The sequence below is a fragment of the Juglans regia genome, chromosome 7 (assembly GCF_001411555.2).
Source record: "Juglans regia cultivar Chandler chromosome 7, Walnut 2.0, whole genome shotgun sequence".
Classification (NCBI taxonomy): Eukaryota; Viridiplantae; Streptophyta; class Magnoliopsida; order Fagales; family Juglandaceae; genus Juglans; species Juglans regia.
The window spans coordinates 16285118-16303803 of NC_049907.1; the positions used below are offsets into that span (position 1 = coordinate 16285118).

Genomic DNA, 18686 nt, shown 5'->3' on the forward strand with positions numbered 1-18686 from the left:
AAAAAAAAGAAATCACGTTGAAGTTTCTCCATGCGATAAACCACCTTGGTGGAAATCAGAAATAGTGATAAAATGTAGGTTGGCAAGTTGGAAAGGGTACATCGTCCATTTCCACTCCATTTTTTCTAGTACATCGTCCCAAATAGATTTAGATTTTAACGGGGCACCCAAAAGAAGGTCCAAATATTTCATCGGCAGCTGAGATATCTTACATTCCAAAATGTAAGCCATGCTCTCCACATTCAGAGCATCCCCCACTGAGACTACTTTTGATTTAGCCACGTTCACGTTCAACCCCGAAGCAGCTTCAAAGCATAAAAGGAGTGTTCTCAAAACTCGAATTTGATCATGGCTGGCCCACAAAAAATTAGTGTATCATCGGCAAATAAAAGATGAGATATGTGAAGTGAGCCAAAATTTGCCTCCCCCACTGACAATCCGTATAAGAACCCGCCCTCCACTACACCTGAAATCATCTTACTAAGAGCTTCCAATACAAAAACAAAGAGTGGCGGAGATAAAGGATCACCTTGTCTCAAGCCTCATGAGCTTTTAAAAAAGCCCTTTGGTGTGTCATTCACCAAGACAGAAAAATAGACAGTAGAGATACATTGTTTGATCCAAGAACACCATTTAGATCGAAAGCCACATCTCTTGAGCATGTAAAGCAAAAACCTCCAATTGACTCGGTCATAGGCCTTCTCCATATCAAGCCTACACAAGAGCCCCAGCACTCCCGACTTGAGTCTACTATCCATGCATTTGTTGGCAATAAGCACCAAATCGAGAATTTGCCTACCTCGAACAAAGGCATTTTGAGACTTTGATATTAACTTCACAACCACCATGCTCAATCTTTTCACTAAAAGTTTTGAAAGGATCTTGTAAATTCCACTCACAAAGCTAATAGGGTGATAATCTCTTTTACCTCTACAGCGCCAGGTTTTTTTGGAATAAGAACAATAAATGTTGCATTGAGACTCTTTTCAAGCCTACCATTTTCATGAGATTCATGGAAGACTGCCATTATATCTTCTTTGATCACTTCCAACAAATTTGGAAAAAAGCAATAGAAAATCCATCCGGATCTAGAGCTTTGTCATCCACCATGCTTCTTAACGCTTTTGCGATTTTTGTTTCTTCAAAAGGCCTCTCAAGTTGTCCTAATTCTTGCAAGTGAGCATCAAAGGGAAGCCCATCTAGCCTCGGTCTCCAAGAAAATTGTTCAGAAAGCAAACTTTTGTAATAGTTGACAATGTGATCCCGGTTTGGTTGGAAGAAGCAGCTCCATCGACCATCAACGTCTCTATGGCATTGTTCCTCCTATGCGAGTTAGCCACCCGATGGAAAAACTTGGTGCATTTATCCCCTTCCTTCAAACAAAGTGCTCCCGATTTTTGTCTCCAAGATATTTCTTCCGGTAGAGAGACCCCTTCGAGGACTGCAGTCACTTGAATTTTACAAGCACTCTCCTCCCCTACTCCCTCCAATCCTTTGAGTTCCACAAGGAGAGTACACTTTTGATCTTCCACATTACCAAATGCTTGCTCATTCCAAACCTTCAGATCTTTCTTCAGAGATTCAGAGACTTCAATTTACATGACATGATGTAACTTGGAGTGTCATGAAATTGATAAGAAGACCGCCATTGCTGGACTCTATCGAGAAACCCATCTGATTTCAACCACATGTTTTTGAACTTGAAGTGCCTTGGGCCAGCATGAATACCTCCACAATCAAGGAGGATGGGAAAGAGATCTGAGCACAACCTGGGAAATCTCTTTTGAATAAGTTCCGAGTAATATGATTCTCATTCAGGTGATACTAGGAATCTATTGAGCCTTGACCCGGAGGGGTGTTCTCGGTTGCTTGACCAAGTGTAGGTGCCACCTGCAAGATGAATATCTAGTAAATCTTGTTCAGAAATGAAGTTAGAGAACTCTACCATTGGTGAATTGAAGCTAGAGCCACCCAATCGTTTGTTCAAGAATCGAGTAATGTTAAAGTCGGCACCATCACACCAAGTTAAGTCCCATATGCTGCCTAGGCCAGCCAATTCATCACATAGTAAACTTTTTGTACAATCTAAGTTTGGACCATAAATACCAGCAAAGGCCCACTAATATCCATCCACAACATTCTTGGATGAGCAAGCCACCATATAATCCCACATACAATCTTCTAACTTTTCTACCACTCTTATCCCACATCACTAAGATACCTCCCGATGCTCCATTGGATGGTAAATAATGCCACCCTACTTAAATACAACACCACAAGCTCCTAATAGTGCTTAGGGGGATAAATTCCAATTTCGTTTCTTGTAACTAAACGATGTCTACTCTCCAACTACATAATTGGTTTCTAATTTTGAGAAACTTTTCCTTCTCATTCAGCCACCACACATTCCATGAAACAATTTTCGGCTTCATAAAACAACATCCATTTCCCTTCCCCTTGATCTTCCACGGTTAGAACTCCTCTCTCCTACTTCATCGTTGACTGTCTAGTTGAGCCTTTTTAATTCTCTAGCTCTCTTATTTGCTGAATTGATCTCACTTAGTGAGCTAGAGTGACTCTGTCCAGCCTCTATAGCTGCAAGGAGAGCTATAAATTGGTTCTCGAAACCATCACACAATATCCCCTCACAATGTTGAATCTCCTTGGCTTTGTCTAAGACCTAATATGGGACCTGGATGTTGCTACTTGGGTGCAGCGAATTCAGTGGCATAGGTGCTTCCCAACATACCTCTTCACTGACCAGAGGATTTGCATGCAGCTCACCCACCCCAAGGACACGTCTCGATTCTTGGAAAACACATAACTGCCACCTACCAGTGGGATGGCACCCATAGAGGAAGCACACACATCGCAAGAAGCTTGTTTTCAGCCCAAAAAAAAAAAAATACATAATTGCTCCACCTTCAGTAGAATGAAACTGTTAATGCCCAATCAACCCTTGCATTCCCAATGTGCTCTTAATTATCTCAAACTCACTCAACAAAAGTTTCTACAAGCATGCCATTAAATATGATTAGACCAGATGCAAATGACTAAATCGTGTAGGTCACCATATTAATGATGGAAAAGTAGCTCTTAAAAAGTTTTATAAAATAACAACAGTAATAAACATAAAGAAACAAAAAGTTCAATCAATTTAGGGGAGGCAAATCAAGTTAATGGGTCATGTTCGTGTCATGTCAATTCGTGTACATTATACGATATGGGTCAACCCGAACACGACCCGTTAAGCTTAACAAATCAGATTTCTAAACCCTAACACAACCCATTAAAATAACGGGTTGACACGATACGACCCATTTTGACCCGTGTCAACCCGTTTCAACCTGTTTATGTAAAGGGGTTGAATTGACCCAAATAATCCATTTGATTTGATTAACATAATTTCATATAAAAGTTAAAATCAAAATCTCCCAAAAATATAAAACTAACTACATAAGTCTAAAATTACAATCCAAATAATAAAAACACCAAAATTACAATTCAGAGGAAGTGTGGGAGGCGATCGTGACTTGTGAGAACTGACTCAATTGAAAACTAAGAGAGAGTGAGGGTTTGAGAGAGACTTAGGAAATATGAAATAGGGTTAGAGTATTTTTGTTTTTAGGTTAAAAGGATATAATTGTAATTTTGAGTAAAACATTTAACAGATCTAAATGGGTCACTAACAGGTTAAGTGGGTTGACCCATTAATGAATCATGTCTAAACGGGTCAACCCATGATTCATTAATGGGTCAACCCGTTTTGACCCGAACCAGTTAACATCAAACCCAAACTCACTAATTTCGTATCGTGTTCATGTTGGGTTAATGGGTTGTGACACATATTGCCACTCCTAATCATACCCATCAAACCAAAAACATCTTGATAAATGATTTAGTACCCCTATATAAAACCTGTTGATTATCAATCCATAATAGACAACAATCGTCTTCCACAAAAATCTAAATTTTAAATGCAAGTCTAAAATTAGAAGCCATACCACAATATACAGAATTCCTATGCCCCCTTAGCCTCTTGATATTTTGCATTTTCTGTACCATGGTAGATGGTTTTGCAATGGCATAACTTGCTGCACGAATAGATGGTGCACGACAATGTCTTGTGAAACCACCCCCTATTTCCCTCAAACCTAGACCACGAACCTGATCAGCTTTCATATGAGGCCAACGCATGTAACCAGGGGGTCGATTGACATCATTATTTCCTTTGTCCCTATCATCTGAAAGAGGATAAGAACACCATAATAAGATAGAAATTGAAAAACAACCACTACCAGGGAAAAGGGGTGCAAATGATGTCACAGAAGTACTTCCTAAAAAAAATGAGGTCACAAAAGTACTTCCCCAAAACAATGAGGAAAATAGAATACCCAGAACTTTCTTGCACCAATGGATGAATAATAGAAATTAAAAAGAAACAATGACTTAGTATTGGAACCATAAGATATATATTATTTCCAGTTGTCAATCGATTAAAAAATTCCCAACTTCAACTGTTATAATTATTATACACCACTATAGCATAAAACTAAATGGAAGTCACCTACAGCTTAAAAGTGAAAATGAACCCATCCCAAGAAGAGTAGGTACATCAGCTGCACTTGGAGCATTTCTACCACTGATATCGCGCGGTGGAGGAGCTGCACTTAGTAATAGCTGCTTCAAAAGCTTTACCAAGTGATCCTTTTCAACGTGAGGATACCTAAATAAGTATAAATCGCAACATTAATCATCAAAATGTTTTAAGGGGAAAGCACAACAAATAAGTAATCTAGTTGTTATTTATTCCCTAATTAGAACATAACAGTACCATTAATGCAGGAATAGGATATACATGGGAACCTGAATGTTGTGATTGTTAATGGAACTAACCATTATATATTATCAATAACAACAAAAATATTAGTAGTTACTCCATAACTTAGTCAGTACCGATATGACATAGAAAAACAGAGTAATTGAAGAGAAAAACAAAAAATGTATTGCATACCTCTCGACCAACATGGTGTAACTTAACGGAACTGACATGCCATCATCATTTTCAACCCCACTATGTGTCCCATTCCCATTCCTTGCATACCAAGCATGATATCTTCTGGGTAAAAGTTGATGTTCAAGCAGTTCATTCCAAAACTGTCCATAAGTTCTATGACATGGCCCAGCTGAAAGAAAATGCATAATAAGAAAATAAACTTCTCTGAGGTCAACATCCACTTCATGCTCCATTGTATGACTTGTCTCTGGATCTGCAAGTTCAGAATTCTCATGTCCTTTAAAGGAAAATCTCAATGGTTTCATATCCTTCTGTGCAGCACCAGACGGAATGTATTTCCTAAGAGCCATGTTCCCTGTAAAAACTAAAAGGAATTAATTACAAGTCTACTTTACAACCATCGAATGCAGTCAAAAGATTTCCAAACACGTAAATTGAAACACATAGCCTCTCTTTCTTGGTCCCCTTTAGATTTAATATTTTCAATTTTTAATTATGTCCAGGCATTTGTGATTGATTCTAGATTGGCCAATTTGTTTTTGGTTATTCTCTGAAAATGTACTTTATTCTGAACATTTTATTGTAATTAGATAAGATTTTATTCCCGTATTGAAAAAAGATGCTCCCTTCTGGATAGAAGCTTGAATGTATTATACAATAAGTTTAGAATAAAATATACATCCTGTACTGATGAAGGAGATAAAATCATAAAAGTGGTGACCATACACTGTATTTTTTACGTCTAGCCAGAAAATGGAAATTCAATTGGAATCAGGCAAATTCACAAACCTATGAACAAAATACATCTTATATATCACTCTTTTACATGAAAATGGCTTTTCATCACAAGGCACATCTAACAAATTGAGCATAAACGAACACGATGAAGTATCATTAAAGACACCTCCAGTATGACTCCCCATAACAAATCTGGCTACCACTTCAAAGAACACTGGATACCTTCAAACGAACAGTGAAAAATCATAAGCTCGTTCTAAATTTCAGGCAATATTAACAAGCAAAAATAAAATCCAAAAACCCCAAGCTAGCATACCAATAAGAAAGTATCTCTTGAGTTTCACTGCTCAAAGCCCTAGATCTTAGCAGCATCCTAAGCCATTTGACAATGGTAAGTGGCGATAAATGTATCAAGGAGCCCAAGCAGTAACACAAAATTTGATAACCTGTTCACATCCCATAATTCAAATAACTAACTACTGTTTACTATTTCACCTGATAAAGATTTTTCTTTTCCCGATCCATGATTTTCACGTTACATGTTTTAACCACTAAATTCATACATGTAAAAAATAAAAGCAATTGTTGCTCTCTACACAATTTACAAAATAAAAGACGAAAAGAAAACGGGAAGAATGAAAACCTTTTAAATGTGGTTACAATATAACCAATTAGGCAATCCCAGAAAGACAAAGACTTTCTCCTACTCTTTTGCAACCCTGACCTCCAAGAATTCATAATGCATTCTCTGTGGCAGCGAAACAGAAGCCCTAAATTCAAATTTCGATACGCACTTTGAGCTCATACAAGATTATTGAACACATAAAATTGATACAAACCAAATACATGTCCAACCGTTATTCTAAATATCTGAAGAGTTACCACAACGTCAATTAATTCAACAAACGTTTCGCTGGAAATAGGTTACCTTCAATGAAGCGACGAGTTTCTTCCGTATGTTTGCGGATTGAAGGATAGTGGTGAATGGGGGGACGGGGGAGGGGATTGAGAGTTCGCAGAGTTGCGAAATTGGGAAAACAAAAACCGAAGAGAGGATTTGAGAGTGTGAAGCACGCGCCGGGACGAGGAATTTGTCTTTAGATTTTGGGAGGGAGCTCCGTGCGTCAGGCTGCGTCCTTCGGATATTCGACTCCAGAGAGAGAGATATAACGAACTCTTCCTGCTGTGATGCTTTTCGAACCTTTACGGTACGGCCACTCTTCCTGTGAAGATGCTTCAGGACGGGAAAGGCCAAAAATAAATAAATAAATAAGAAATCATACGAAAAATATCGATCATCGACAAGCGGTGCCGCACGCGAATTTCCGAATAGAAATTCGCGTGCGTGCCTATTGAGGGGACTGTAAGCTATAAAACGACGGCGTTTCTTTATAATAATGTTATCTCTCGCACGTTCCGTTTAAAAAATTATCGGATCCATTATAAAAAAAGAAATTTTCTCACAAAGTCTCGTATTTGTTTTTTTTTTTTAAATGAACGTGCAAAATTTACCCACCTTACAATTAATACGAGATTAATTGATTAATTTTTTGGTCAAGTATAAATCAACTTATTACACGTTTAAGTTAAAAATTAATATTAAAAAAATTAAAGTAATTTTCAAATTTAACTTAAAAAAGTTTGACCTTCTCCCCTACTTCATAAAAGCCTTGTTTTGTTTCTAGTTCTATATATATATTTTCTCTTTCTCTAGTGGTTCTTGTTTTTATTAAAGTTTATTTTTTAATTTTTGGTACAGTTTGGATAGTGAGTTGAGATGAAAGTTAAATAAAATATTATTAAAATATTATTTTTTAATATTATTATTATTATTTTAAAATTTAAAAAAATTAAATTATTTATTATATTTTATATAAAAATTTGATAATATTATAATAATAAGATAAGATAAAATACTTATTGTATTCAAACAAACATCTCATTCAACTAGTCCATGATTTACTTTTTGATTTACTTTTCTGTTCATAGAAATTCACAAACTATGTGATCATTTACAAAGTTATTTTGGGTTACTTCGACCCTCATTTTGGATGCAATGGCATGTACATTATAAATATATATAAAGAGAAAAAATATTTACATTTATAGATGGTTGGTGCCAGACAACTAACGATTATCTGGGCATTGAACAAGCTTCGATCTATCAATGGAGGTCGTGGTCTCTGTGGGTATCTCTCAAAGGTAGAGGAAATTTAAAAAAAAATAAATAAATAAAACAAAAAACTGTGGCTGCTGGGATTCGAGCCCAGGTCTCCACGGCCACAACGTGGAATTCTTACCACTAAACTACAGCCACAATGTTAAAGAGTGTCAGCATCTTTTAAATATATTTACGAGAAAGGAATTATGAAACTAGACAGTGTAGTTGCTGCACAATATGGCCAGACAATCATCTTCGTAATTCAAGGTTTTCCTCTTATTCCACAAGACCAGAATAGACGACCAATATACAAGTTTGACAGATCCAACAAAACAGTGATAGCGGTTACAACAGGAACTGAGATGAGTATCATTCCATTCACTGCAACATAAATAATGGACACGCTATCAAACACAAACAACCATCTCACTCATATCATGTCAAGGTTTCTGAAGCTAAGGCTGACTAGGCCTCACCACGGCTCATGTTCCAAAACCCAACTTCATGTTCCAGAACACGTAGCAATGCTGCTTCAGCTTTTGTGAGCAAATCATTGGACGCCTTCTGTAGATGACGATTAGCAATTTGCTGCAAAGAATTACAATACTGACGGAAGCCATCATTGCCCCATCTTTCGCAAGTCTGCCTCAGTTCTGCCGGGGTCTTCGCCCCATCCTCCAGGCAGAGGGCAAAGCTCGCTTGATAAACGGCTTCAATGGCCCATAAGGCAGTGATAGCCACAGTGTATTCAACATCCGGGCTCATCAAATTCTCCAGAAATCTGTATGAACACGCAAAATGATCACAAAATGATTCCAATGATAACCATATCTACAACAATAAATCCAGGAGCAGAACTCAGAGAATGCCTAGTTTCCTACACACTAATTTTCAAAGGCCTCTTAGAATATCACGTCTCTCATGAAAAGAAAAACGAAAAATTGAAGGTGTTCAACTTAACTAAAACAAAATCATTTTTTTTTACATGAAATAGAATAAGAATTTTGAATCAATATATGCAAAGCACAGGACAGTCATATATGCATGATGGTATCGGACATGATACCGGCAATAATCTTGATTTGCTTTCTGAGGAACAATGTCAGATAGTTGAACACCCCACTTGGGGGTTTCACTCCTGAACCACGAAATCTCCTCATTCAGAGAAGCCATTCCACTCAATATCACTTCCATATCCGTACTGCTGTTATACGATTCCTTCCAAGCTTTAATCAATACACTTGCTACAAATGGGATAAATGCTCTAACAAACAGGTAATCCTGTCCCTGCATGAGAAATTCCAGGAACAGATTGCAATGAATCAACACAAATCCCAGAACTGACTTCAAAAATTTTCAGCGTCCGTTCCAGAATATTGGAGTTTACAATCATGAGTGTGGGTGATTCTGTTTAGCGCTTAAATCCTATGAACCGAATACGCAAAACATAAAATAAAATCAGCAAACAGAAGAGGAAGGCATTAGACTATGAATGATACCAGCCATGTTTTAAAGGCGGAGAGATCGACGGTCCCATCTCGAATACCGAGGATGAAAGGGTGCCTGGTAGCTCCGGTGTAAATCAGACTGTGCTTTCTCAACCACGTGTCGATCATTCCACTCTTCTCCACTTCTTCCCTAATCTTTCCCACCTCCATTTTTCCTTACTCTGGAGCCGTACTACAGTCCCCAAGTTGACTCGCAGAAATGCAGAGAGCGCGAGAGAGATTGTACGGTAGCATTAGGCAGGCATTTATCCCCGAGCCGTACACGTGGCAACCATGAAACAGAGACCCTTCGCCACATGTCAAGTTCGCTTGGCACGTGTAGCTTCTTCGCCTAGGTTACCTCTTTCGTAATGATTTTACTCAAGTTAAAATAATGAATAGATAAAATTATTTTAAGTAAAAGCAAGTTGATTTTTTACAAAGTTAGAAGGGGTGGGTGTTTAGGGAGAACAACTTAACTCCAAATACAGTTTGTGTTCATCTAACAAGTGAATCAATTGGAAGAAAGATGCTACAATCATCTATTATGATGATTTTACTGGAGAACTCCACTTATATTGCCTCCATGGATATTCAGAAAAAGCAGAAATTTAGTGGGATGACTAAACAAGAATGTTAATGTTAAAAATCGCATAACAGTTTAGGAGAGGAGAAAAAGTCAATCCCGACCTTAGTCTATCGACGAAAGCATCTAAAGAGCATTTGTCACCATATTGACACGTGGGGTTGATACACTATAAAACTAAATGGAATGGAGTTGGATGCATTTTACAAATATGAGATTAAGGAACCATATTAGTGTCGTGCATTGATACTCATCAAATAATTCTTTCAAGTATAAAAGTATATTTAAAAGTAAATGGAGCTTTTAAGATTATTTCCACATAGATAATTTTATCAACGCAATCAATCAAAAGGTTCAAATAAATGAAAAAGACAATAAAAAAAAAAAAAAAACATGAAAGTATATAGATAGAGTTTCCATGTTGAATGTGTTTAGGATTATTTATTGCCAAAATGAGATGGATTATGTGCACTGAATTTGTACAAAATATAGAATGAGTTTGTAATTTATCATTAGGAATGAGGGACTGTAATTACTCTAAAAGAAAATATTAATTCAAATTATCGTGAAAACAGTATTGCAACTTTTATTTTCTGGAAAATGGGTTGATGAACAGAAACAGTCAGCACAGGAAAAATAGTTTAAAATCTTTGAGAATCGAAAATATAATTGCTAAAAAAGTAAACACTAGGGATACAAGGTTATGATTTCCTCAACCATTGAGATGTTGGTCATGGGGTGCATTTGTTTATGTCAAACTAATCACAATATTAACACTTAAAACCAAACAAACATACATTCTCAAATTATAGCACCAGTAAAAATAAATCTATCACTATATTAATCATCCTTTTCATTTTAAGACTCTAGAGCTGAGGAATTCTTGATTATTACAAGGTTCTGTTGTGCCATGAGTCTACAACAGGTCAAGAACAAGAGATACTTCCAAAACCCACAGTAAATCATGAACGAAAACATAAAGACAGATTCTTGCTAAGCATCACAACAACCAACAATACTCATAAAGGGGAAGAGAACCCCTGCAACCTTAGTTACATAAATTAGCCTTGAATCATTTTGTAATAGATGATTCCAAAACTCTATAAAAGCCTTAGCAGAGCAACGTTTGTAATAGAAACATAAAAGAATAAAGAACACTAAAAACAAAGCAACAACGATCCCCTTCATCCTTGCACCTCGGCTCCTTTTATCTCCACTTCCCTTCATCATTGCTCATTCTCTTTCCTTTAATCGTCGCTTTTCCCATTTTTCCATTTTGCCCTCTCGATGAACCTCGGCTCCTTCCCTTCGAAAAGTGCAGAAAGAGAAAAAAGGCTTTGTGAGATAAGGCTCGACTGGACATGGGGGCTTTCAATGGACTTGGGCTTCATAAGCAGAGCTGGACTTTCAGTGTGTTCAATTTGGTTTTTTTTAACACCTACACATTCAAACCATATGTTAGCCCATGAAGAAAGGTAAGCAAATATTGAAATATAATTCCCACTCTTTTCAGTCTAAGAGATAAGGTTCATTTTATCATAATGTAATATTTAGTCACATTCATATAACTAATCAACCTCAACTATCTCACTTTCAGCAAGTATTTTAAACAAAATATATTGACAATCATGCACGTAGTTATCATAGTCGCGAAACGCAATCGCTTGTGGAGCTCATGTACGGCTTGGATGGCGTGGGAGGCTCATGCACTAGCCAAACAGGATTATGCATGAGAAGTGTGATAACGTGACACAATTACAGATTTGATATCTGAAAAGCGATGGATCAAATATTTTCCTAGATAATAAGAAAATAAGAGAAAAATACTTTTGACAATATTGGAATCGTTGAAAAAAAAGATGAGATAGAAGGTAGAAACAACTCCTCGCTCCTCCAAAACAAAAAGAATGATCGGAAGTCTTGGGTTTTAACTAGGGTTGCAACCCGACCAAACCGCCTAGCATATTGGGCCCGACCCGACCTGACCCGTATAAGCATCAGAAACACCGCAACTCGACCCGACCCGATATCGGGTCACCCGTCTTTATATATGCGATGAAGATGCCTAGCATAATGGGTCGCTCTCATAGTCAAAAGCAGCTAACCGTATCCCTAACCTTCGCAGCCGCTCATTCTTCTCCTTCTCTGTTCGTATTGGCCTTTAGCGAAGAGTTGGTCGAACAAGCACTATCCTGATCGATGTTATCGTCAACCACAAGAGCAGACGACTGTGTTGGAGCTCTGTAAGAGTCTATGGACCCGTTGGTTGGGATCTCAGGCACCGGGATCGTCTTCCCGAAGAGCTTGATCGCATCATCAGGTCAAGTCCGAGGGACCAACGCGATAATCTTGGGCTTCTTCCACCCGACTTTGATTTTCGGTGGTTTGTGTGGATTTGCATTTTTTTCCATGCTTTCTTTATTTGTAGAAGTCGGAAGACTAGTTAATTTTGAGTGACATTGCGGGTTGTTGAGATTTAGCGGGTTGGACGGGTCGAACCCGTGCATCATTCAAACCCGTGTTTTTCGGTGCGGGTCAGTTCGGGTCAAGCGGACGGATCGGGTTAGGTTGTTTCTTGCACAAGTCTAGTTTTAACGAGGAGGAGAAAAGAACTTTTCAAAAGAGAGGGTTGTTTTTTCTTCCTTGCATATTGGTGTAGGTTGCATTTAGATGTTAAATTGAATTGAGTTAAATGAGTTGAGATGATAAAATATTGATAAAATATTATTTTTTAATATTATTATTATTTTAAGATTTGAAAATTTTGAATTGTTTATTATATTTTGTATTGAAATTTAAAAAAATTATAATTATGAGTTGAGATTGGTTTGAGTTTTAAACGTACTTGAATGCACTATTATTTGTCGTGAGATCTAGCACTATTCATCCAAGCTGATTTTTTTTCTTTTTCAGTTCGAATTTTACGACAGATAACCAGATTATCCACCCGTCCATATTTGGGATGCGTACAAGTACGTGAGGCGGGTATCAGGCTTAAAGCTTAGTACCCACAGTCCGCGTACTCCAAATTTGGAAAACAAAAAATGCAAAAAAGTAGAATTTATTGTTGCAAAATTTGGTTTATTTGAATACCCAGGTTTCAAAAATTCAGATTCTTCTAGGTAACTGCTAGGGTTATAATTCGGATTAACTTGGACGGGTAACCAAGACACGTTACACATTCGAGTCTGAGTCTGGATATAGCTGGGTATCCAGATGAACAGTCTTAATGAGATCACCTCAAATATAAATAATCTTTTATATTAATTTAATCACAGAATAATCAAAACGTCAGTATTAAAGATGCAAGGCTCAATGTCTTTTACACTAGGTTGTTAAAGATACTTCAACACAAACTGCATTTATATATCAACATGCACGCTAGCTGTTCATGTTTTGAGTCTTTGACATTGAATTTCCCAACATGGTATTTGTACATTAACAGGGTCATTGACCTTTCTGCTGTTGTGAAAGGAACTTCCAGGCGGAAAGAGAACAAATTGGAGTACCCTTCCACACAGTAATCAGGCATTTCCCGTTCATATCAAGCGTGAAAGACTTCTCACAATGAAATTTTTTAACCAGAATGGTTGCTTGGTACAAGGACGACCTGCTCAATTCTGTCTCCACCATTCCATACCGAGCAAAGAAAGCTCTCCAAACATCAATCTTTACATGCCTGATCTTCCTTTCCTCTCCCTCTGCTGCCACTATATTCCTGATTCCCTCGCCGAAGAACTTTGATTCTGTGATCATTCTGTTTTGATCATCCCGTTTCATAAAAGTTTCTAGGCAATCAAAGAATGCACTGAAGAAGAAAAGAGCTTCAACGAAACGGCTCACAAAAGCAGGTGAATTGTGGCTTGCCTCAACTTCAGTGACAATCATAATGCATGGATTGATGCTTCTTACCACTTTCATTATAGATTCCAGTTGATTTGGCCAAGTAATGATGCTCCTCAGTATGTATGCAGAATAAAAGGCAACTGTTTCATCAGCATCTAGCTCGAAAAGATCTTCTCTGAGATCTAGCATGTCTGATACCATAACCACGTTGAAAGAAAATGGCAAGTTCAAGGACTGCGCAAAACTTGCCAACCTCTTACCTGTTTCCACGAGCAAATGTTTTGAAGTAGTTCCAACGGCAGTAATCTTAAGAAGCTCAAGAGGGCATTCACATCTAGTTGCAAGGGCTTGCATCAAGATCGTCCATTGCACCCCATTACGGATGCCAAGATCAATTATGTGAATCTTCCTCGCCTCCACCGTGTTTTCTATGATGGCTTGAATCCCTGCAAATTGTGTAACCTGGGAAAAGGGAAGTTCTTCATGAGCTGCAAGCGTGGGGGGGCTTGAACTCATTAATTCCTCCTCAACATTGATAGATGGTCTTTTTCCCGAGTCTTTTGATGTGTTTCTTCCTGTCTCACGATCAATCTTCTCTCTCAGAGCTTCAGAAAAATAGTAAACTACTCGCTGGACGGGGTTCCCCGTAGTGGAAGACAAGTGATCGCACTGGTTGAGAAACTTCCTTGCACGCTCAAACTGTTGGGAGCCCACCTTTTCAGCAGAAGCAAAAAGGGATTCAGCCAGCTCCACATCTCTTCTCTCCTCATCGGAAAGGCCACAGAAGTCAAGATGAAAAGGATGGCTAAGCCCGGACGGACCATCGGCGGCTTGGGAAGTGGACTGGATGAACTTTGCGCCAGCTAGCCTCACGATTTCCTCAGTTGACAGTTTCGGGTCTTCCACCTTCGTGCATGCGACATCATTACTTGGCTCTGTTACTCTGTCCCCATTAAACTGTTTGAACCTATTTCCATAATTTTTTAGGAGCTCAAGGGAGGCTAAAGAAAATCGTTGCCGCTTCCTCTTCCGGGGTTCAACTTCTGGGATTAGAGTTGGGAATTCACCAAGTTTTGCAATTTCCTCTAAACATGTATGAAGCGGTGGAGATGCAGCATGGAACTGCAGATCATCAAGAAACCCATTTTCTGAGAAAGATACTTGTTGTTGTTGATGTTGGGAGAAATTGAAATCTTCATCTGATAAATCCTCTTGATGGAAGTATTTCCCACCATTCACCTTGTCCATACTCTCCCAAACTTTCTCGGACCAGTTGAAGTTATCTTCAACTGCATCAAAGCCAAACTCCTCTCCAAAAGAAAACACCTTGTTTGCCATCTAAAATTGCTGCAGAAAACCTCACAATCTGGGATCTCAAATGTAGTTGTTTGCTGGTAGATGGTACCCGGTGCTAGTTTATTACAATATATACGCAACGATTCAAACATAAACGAACAGATTACTCTAAATTTATAAAGCATTTCATGTTATATAGCAAGCATCACGCATGACGCATTTGATAAATGCTCACACCAAAAATCAAGTACAGATACATTGACATTGAACTATGTTGATGTTATCAAGGTTATCAAGCCGATCTGCCGCTCGGCACACGATGATTTGATAATATTAATGCGGTTTGGATGGACATTATATATCTATGGCTCCAGAACAATTAAATCAATATAGTTTATACAAATGTTTTATGAATAAATAAGAGAAATTGCAAATCAGAACAAAGAAACCTAAGAAGTTCAGCCAAGAAAAGACAAGGACTTGAAGAACATTAGAATAGTAATTAAACAGTGATGTAATAGACAACATGGAGTAGATACAACAACAAGAAGACTTGGTACTCGGATAAGCACTTGAAGGAAAACGTATGTACGTGAGGGGGAGATTACAATGCAGCCTGCATTTTATATGGTTTATGTGGTCAGTTTTTTTCAACATTTTTGTCCGCATGTTCCGTTGTTTGTCTGTTCACATCAACCAGGAGTCAGCAACGAGAGAGCTGGACAGGCAGTATATAGGATATGATATCCGCAATCTCATCATCATTCACAGATGACTTTCATATCTTCTAGGATTTCAGCACAGAGGGAATTGAAATTGCTTCTTCAAAAGAGCAGTTTTCTTCATTAACTATGTCAGGAGGCATAGTCGACCTGGAACTAATAGTTGAATTAGATCTATTCATTCTAATTAATTTGTTGTTAGACCACAACGACCTTTACACCTCAGGGGTCTGCGAACATCATATTCCTAGGGTGTAAAAATTTCAGTATAGGAACTTGAGGACTATAAGGATGATTATGTGGATATTTAAGGTGTTAGATTTTGCAAGACTTTATGATTAAGTTTTGAGATTTTGAAGTTTAGGGATTTCATATTCGACAAGCTAATTTGGGGGACTATAGGAGATAATCTTTATAATTTAAGATTTAGATTTTTTGTGGTTTAGATTCTAAAAATGTACGAGAGTTTAGAGCGTTGTCGGGTTTACAATTATAGAGGGTAGGAAAGACTATATGAGTTGGTAAAGATATGACTAAGAATGGGTAAAACGAGTTCAAGATTTTATTGATTTATTTAATTATTTTTTTACTTGTTTTTTTTTAAATATTTTAACTGGTATTTATATTTTGTTTATATATTTTTTGTTTTCTTTTTCTAGAACTTTTAATTGAGTTTAAGAAATTCAGGATGGCTGCTTGTCGTCGAGTTCGAAACCTTGGAGATTTGAACAAAAACAACAACGAGAGGGGCTGCACGTTTGAGCAATTTAATTGCACTCATCCGCCCACCTTTGATGGAAGAGGCGATTCCAATGCAGCTGAGGATTGGATTCAGGACATCGAAGAGATATTCAGTATTTTGGAGTGCACTGATCAACAGAAAGTTTGTTTTGCAGCTTTTAAATTGATCGGAGAAGCGAAGAGATGGTGGAACCCTGAGAAAGCCATCAAAGACGCTGGTGGAACTGGAGAAGTGAGCTGGCCTCACTTTAAGCAAAACTTCTTCGATCGCTTCTTTCCGAAAGCAGACCGGGAAGCTAAAGCCCAAGAGTTTACTAACTTAGTGCAATGGACTATGACAGTATGCCAGTATGCTGCAAAATTTGCAGAGTTATCATGCTTCGCCTCATATTTGATTCCCAATGAGGAGAAGAAAACCCGGAGGTTTGAAAAGGGTTTAAATCACAGGATCTACGAACGGGTTATGGTGCTACAAATTCAAAGCTTTTCAGACTTGGTACATAAAGTGATGCTAGTGGAGCAGAATCTTAAAAGAAGTGCTGAATTGCAGGAACAGAGAAAGAGAGCTACTCCACATGGATACTCTAGTGTGGATCAAGGGTCATGGAAGAAGAGAAATGATGGGAACAGCTCGGGACAAAATCAAATGCAGGGTTATCAATCAAATAACCCTTGCAAGTTTTGTAATCACGTACACACTTGGGAGTGTAGAAAGGAAAATGGGTCATGTTTCCGATGTGGAAAGATTGGCCATTTCATCAGAGAATGCCCATTACTGTCAAACGATAAGAATAAGACCAACACACCTGCAGGTCCCCGATAGATGACACAGGAAAACAATCAATGTAGAATGGGACTGGCTCGAGTGTTTGCATTGACAGCTGAATATGTTGGGGGCGATAACAATGCGATCACAGGTACCCCACTCTTTTTCTTCTTGAAAGCTTACTGTCTTAGTTGAGTTGGGATTAATCATGCTTGCATAGAACATGTCTAGTTATATAGTTTAGAATATTGAAGTTTGGTTAAAAAGGTTTTCAAAGGGAGTAGACCCAATATTTTATATCTACGAGACTCTAGCTTTAAGTGTTTGATAGATTAGTATGTGCTATGGAAGCGAGAATTTTTGGTTGAAAGTAGATCTCCTAAGGAATTGGGAATTCGTGACTTGAGTTTACCTAGGACTTAATTTTAGAGCATTTGATTATACTATTATTTGGAGGTTTAAATATTATTTTGGGAGTTCTCTTGTAGTTATTTGTAAGGCTTAGCTTAAAAAAAAAATGTACGGACTGGTTATTGTGGAGGTTATTTTTCTTTTTGATGTATGTGTTTGAGATTCAATGTTTTTCTTAGGACTATAATTTTGTTAGAGTGCGCAGCGGAAGCGTAACTTTAGTGATGTGATAATCTGAGAGTTTTTTTCGCTATTTGTATAAGGGTCATGGATTATGGAGAGAGTTCGGAATTGTTTTAGGTTTTAATTGTATTGTTGAGGTTTATAGTTTAGATATAATTAGTCGAAGTGCAATTTAGTGTACGCGAATAAGTGTGAAGGATTAAATATTTGGACTTTGCTTTAGGTGTAATAAATTTCGAGGACGAAATTTTTTTAAGGGGGGAGAATGTAACACCCGGTTCTAGTGCGAAGTTGTTTTAAAAAAATCGAGATATTTTTCTAAGACAAATTGTTATTTTTAGGGATTGAGTCGAGGCCTTTAATTCACTGAAAGCTCAAGCCCGTGTTACCTTACTTCAGACCCCACGTTCTTCACTATTTCACGTCCGTTTTATGCCCACGCATGCACCCCACTTTCTCTCATCTCTAGGGTTTTATTTTTAGTATTTCAATCACTTATAAATACACATCCTTCGTGCATGAAGAAAACCCAAAATAGGGTTGTCGTCTCTTTCCCCAAGCTAGGGCTGCCACACGATTAACTCCCCCACGCCTCCATGTTCAGGCAGCACCAATCTCACGCACGTTTCCATTCTATTTTCATGACAACCGTCCCCATATATAGATAGAACTCGTACGTGGAAGACAAAAGTGATCTCTAACCTAGACTAGAGTGCCGCTACACCATCTAGA

At 37.9% G+C, this 18686-nt stretch overlaps 3 protein-coding genes and 1 non-coding gene across 4 annotated transcripts in view; all 4 read right to left on the reverse strand.

The window, feature by feature from the left end:
- The window catches only part of LOC108984161 (bromodomain and WD repeat-containing protein 1-like), a 42729-nt gene extending 35747 nt beyond the window's left edge, over positions 1-6982 (reverse strand). Inside the window, exons 1-5 of the mRNA XM_035692669.1 lie at positions 6684-6982; positions 6399-6503; positions 5015-5372; positions 4572-4726; positions 4005-4244 (exon numbers count right to left, since the gene is read on the reverse strand). Of these exons, the coding sequence (XP_035548562.1) occupies positions 4005-4244; positions 4572-4726; positions 5015-5367 (748 nt within the window). The 5' untranslated portion in view covers positions 5368-5372; positions 6399-6503; positions 6684-6982. The remainder of the gene's footprint in view (positions 1-4004; positions 4245-4571; positions 4727-5014; positions 5373-6398; positions 6504-6683) is intronic.
- Positions 6983-8000: 1018 nt separating this feature from the next.
- TRNAH-GUG lies at positions 8001-8072 on the reverse strand. The gene has a single exon. It is a non-coding gene; the product is annotated as a tRNA-His (tRNA).
- A 96-nt stretch (positions 8073-8168) lies between these two features.
- LOC108984153 (probable bifunctional TENA-E protein) lies at positions 8169-9645 on the reverse strand. Its single transcript, XM_018956012.2, has 3 exons — positions 9416-9645; positions 8983-9203; positions 8169-8697 (listed from the first exon to the last, which is right to left on the reverse strand). Exons 1-3 carry the CDS (start codon positions 9572-9574, stop codon positions 8382-8384), a joined length of 696 nt encoding a protein of 231 aa, XP_018811557.1. The 5' UTR covers positions 9575-9645; the 3' UTR covers positions 8169-8381.
- Positions 9646-13340: 3695 nt separating this feature from the next.
- LOC108984157 (DELLA protein RGL1-like) lies at positions 13341-15670 on the reverse strand. The gene has a single exon (XM_018956017.2). The coding sequence runs from the start codon at positions 15171-15173 to the stop codon at positions 13437-13439; it is 1737 nt and encodes a 578-aa protein (XP_018811562.1). The 5' UTR covers positions 15174-15670; the 3' UTR covers positions 13341-13436.
- Positions 15671-18686: the final 3016 nt, after the last annotated feature.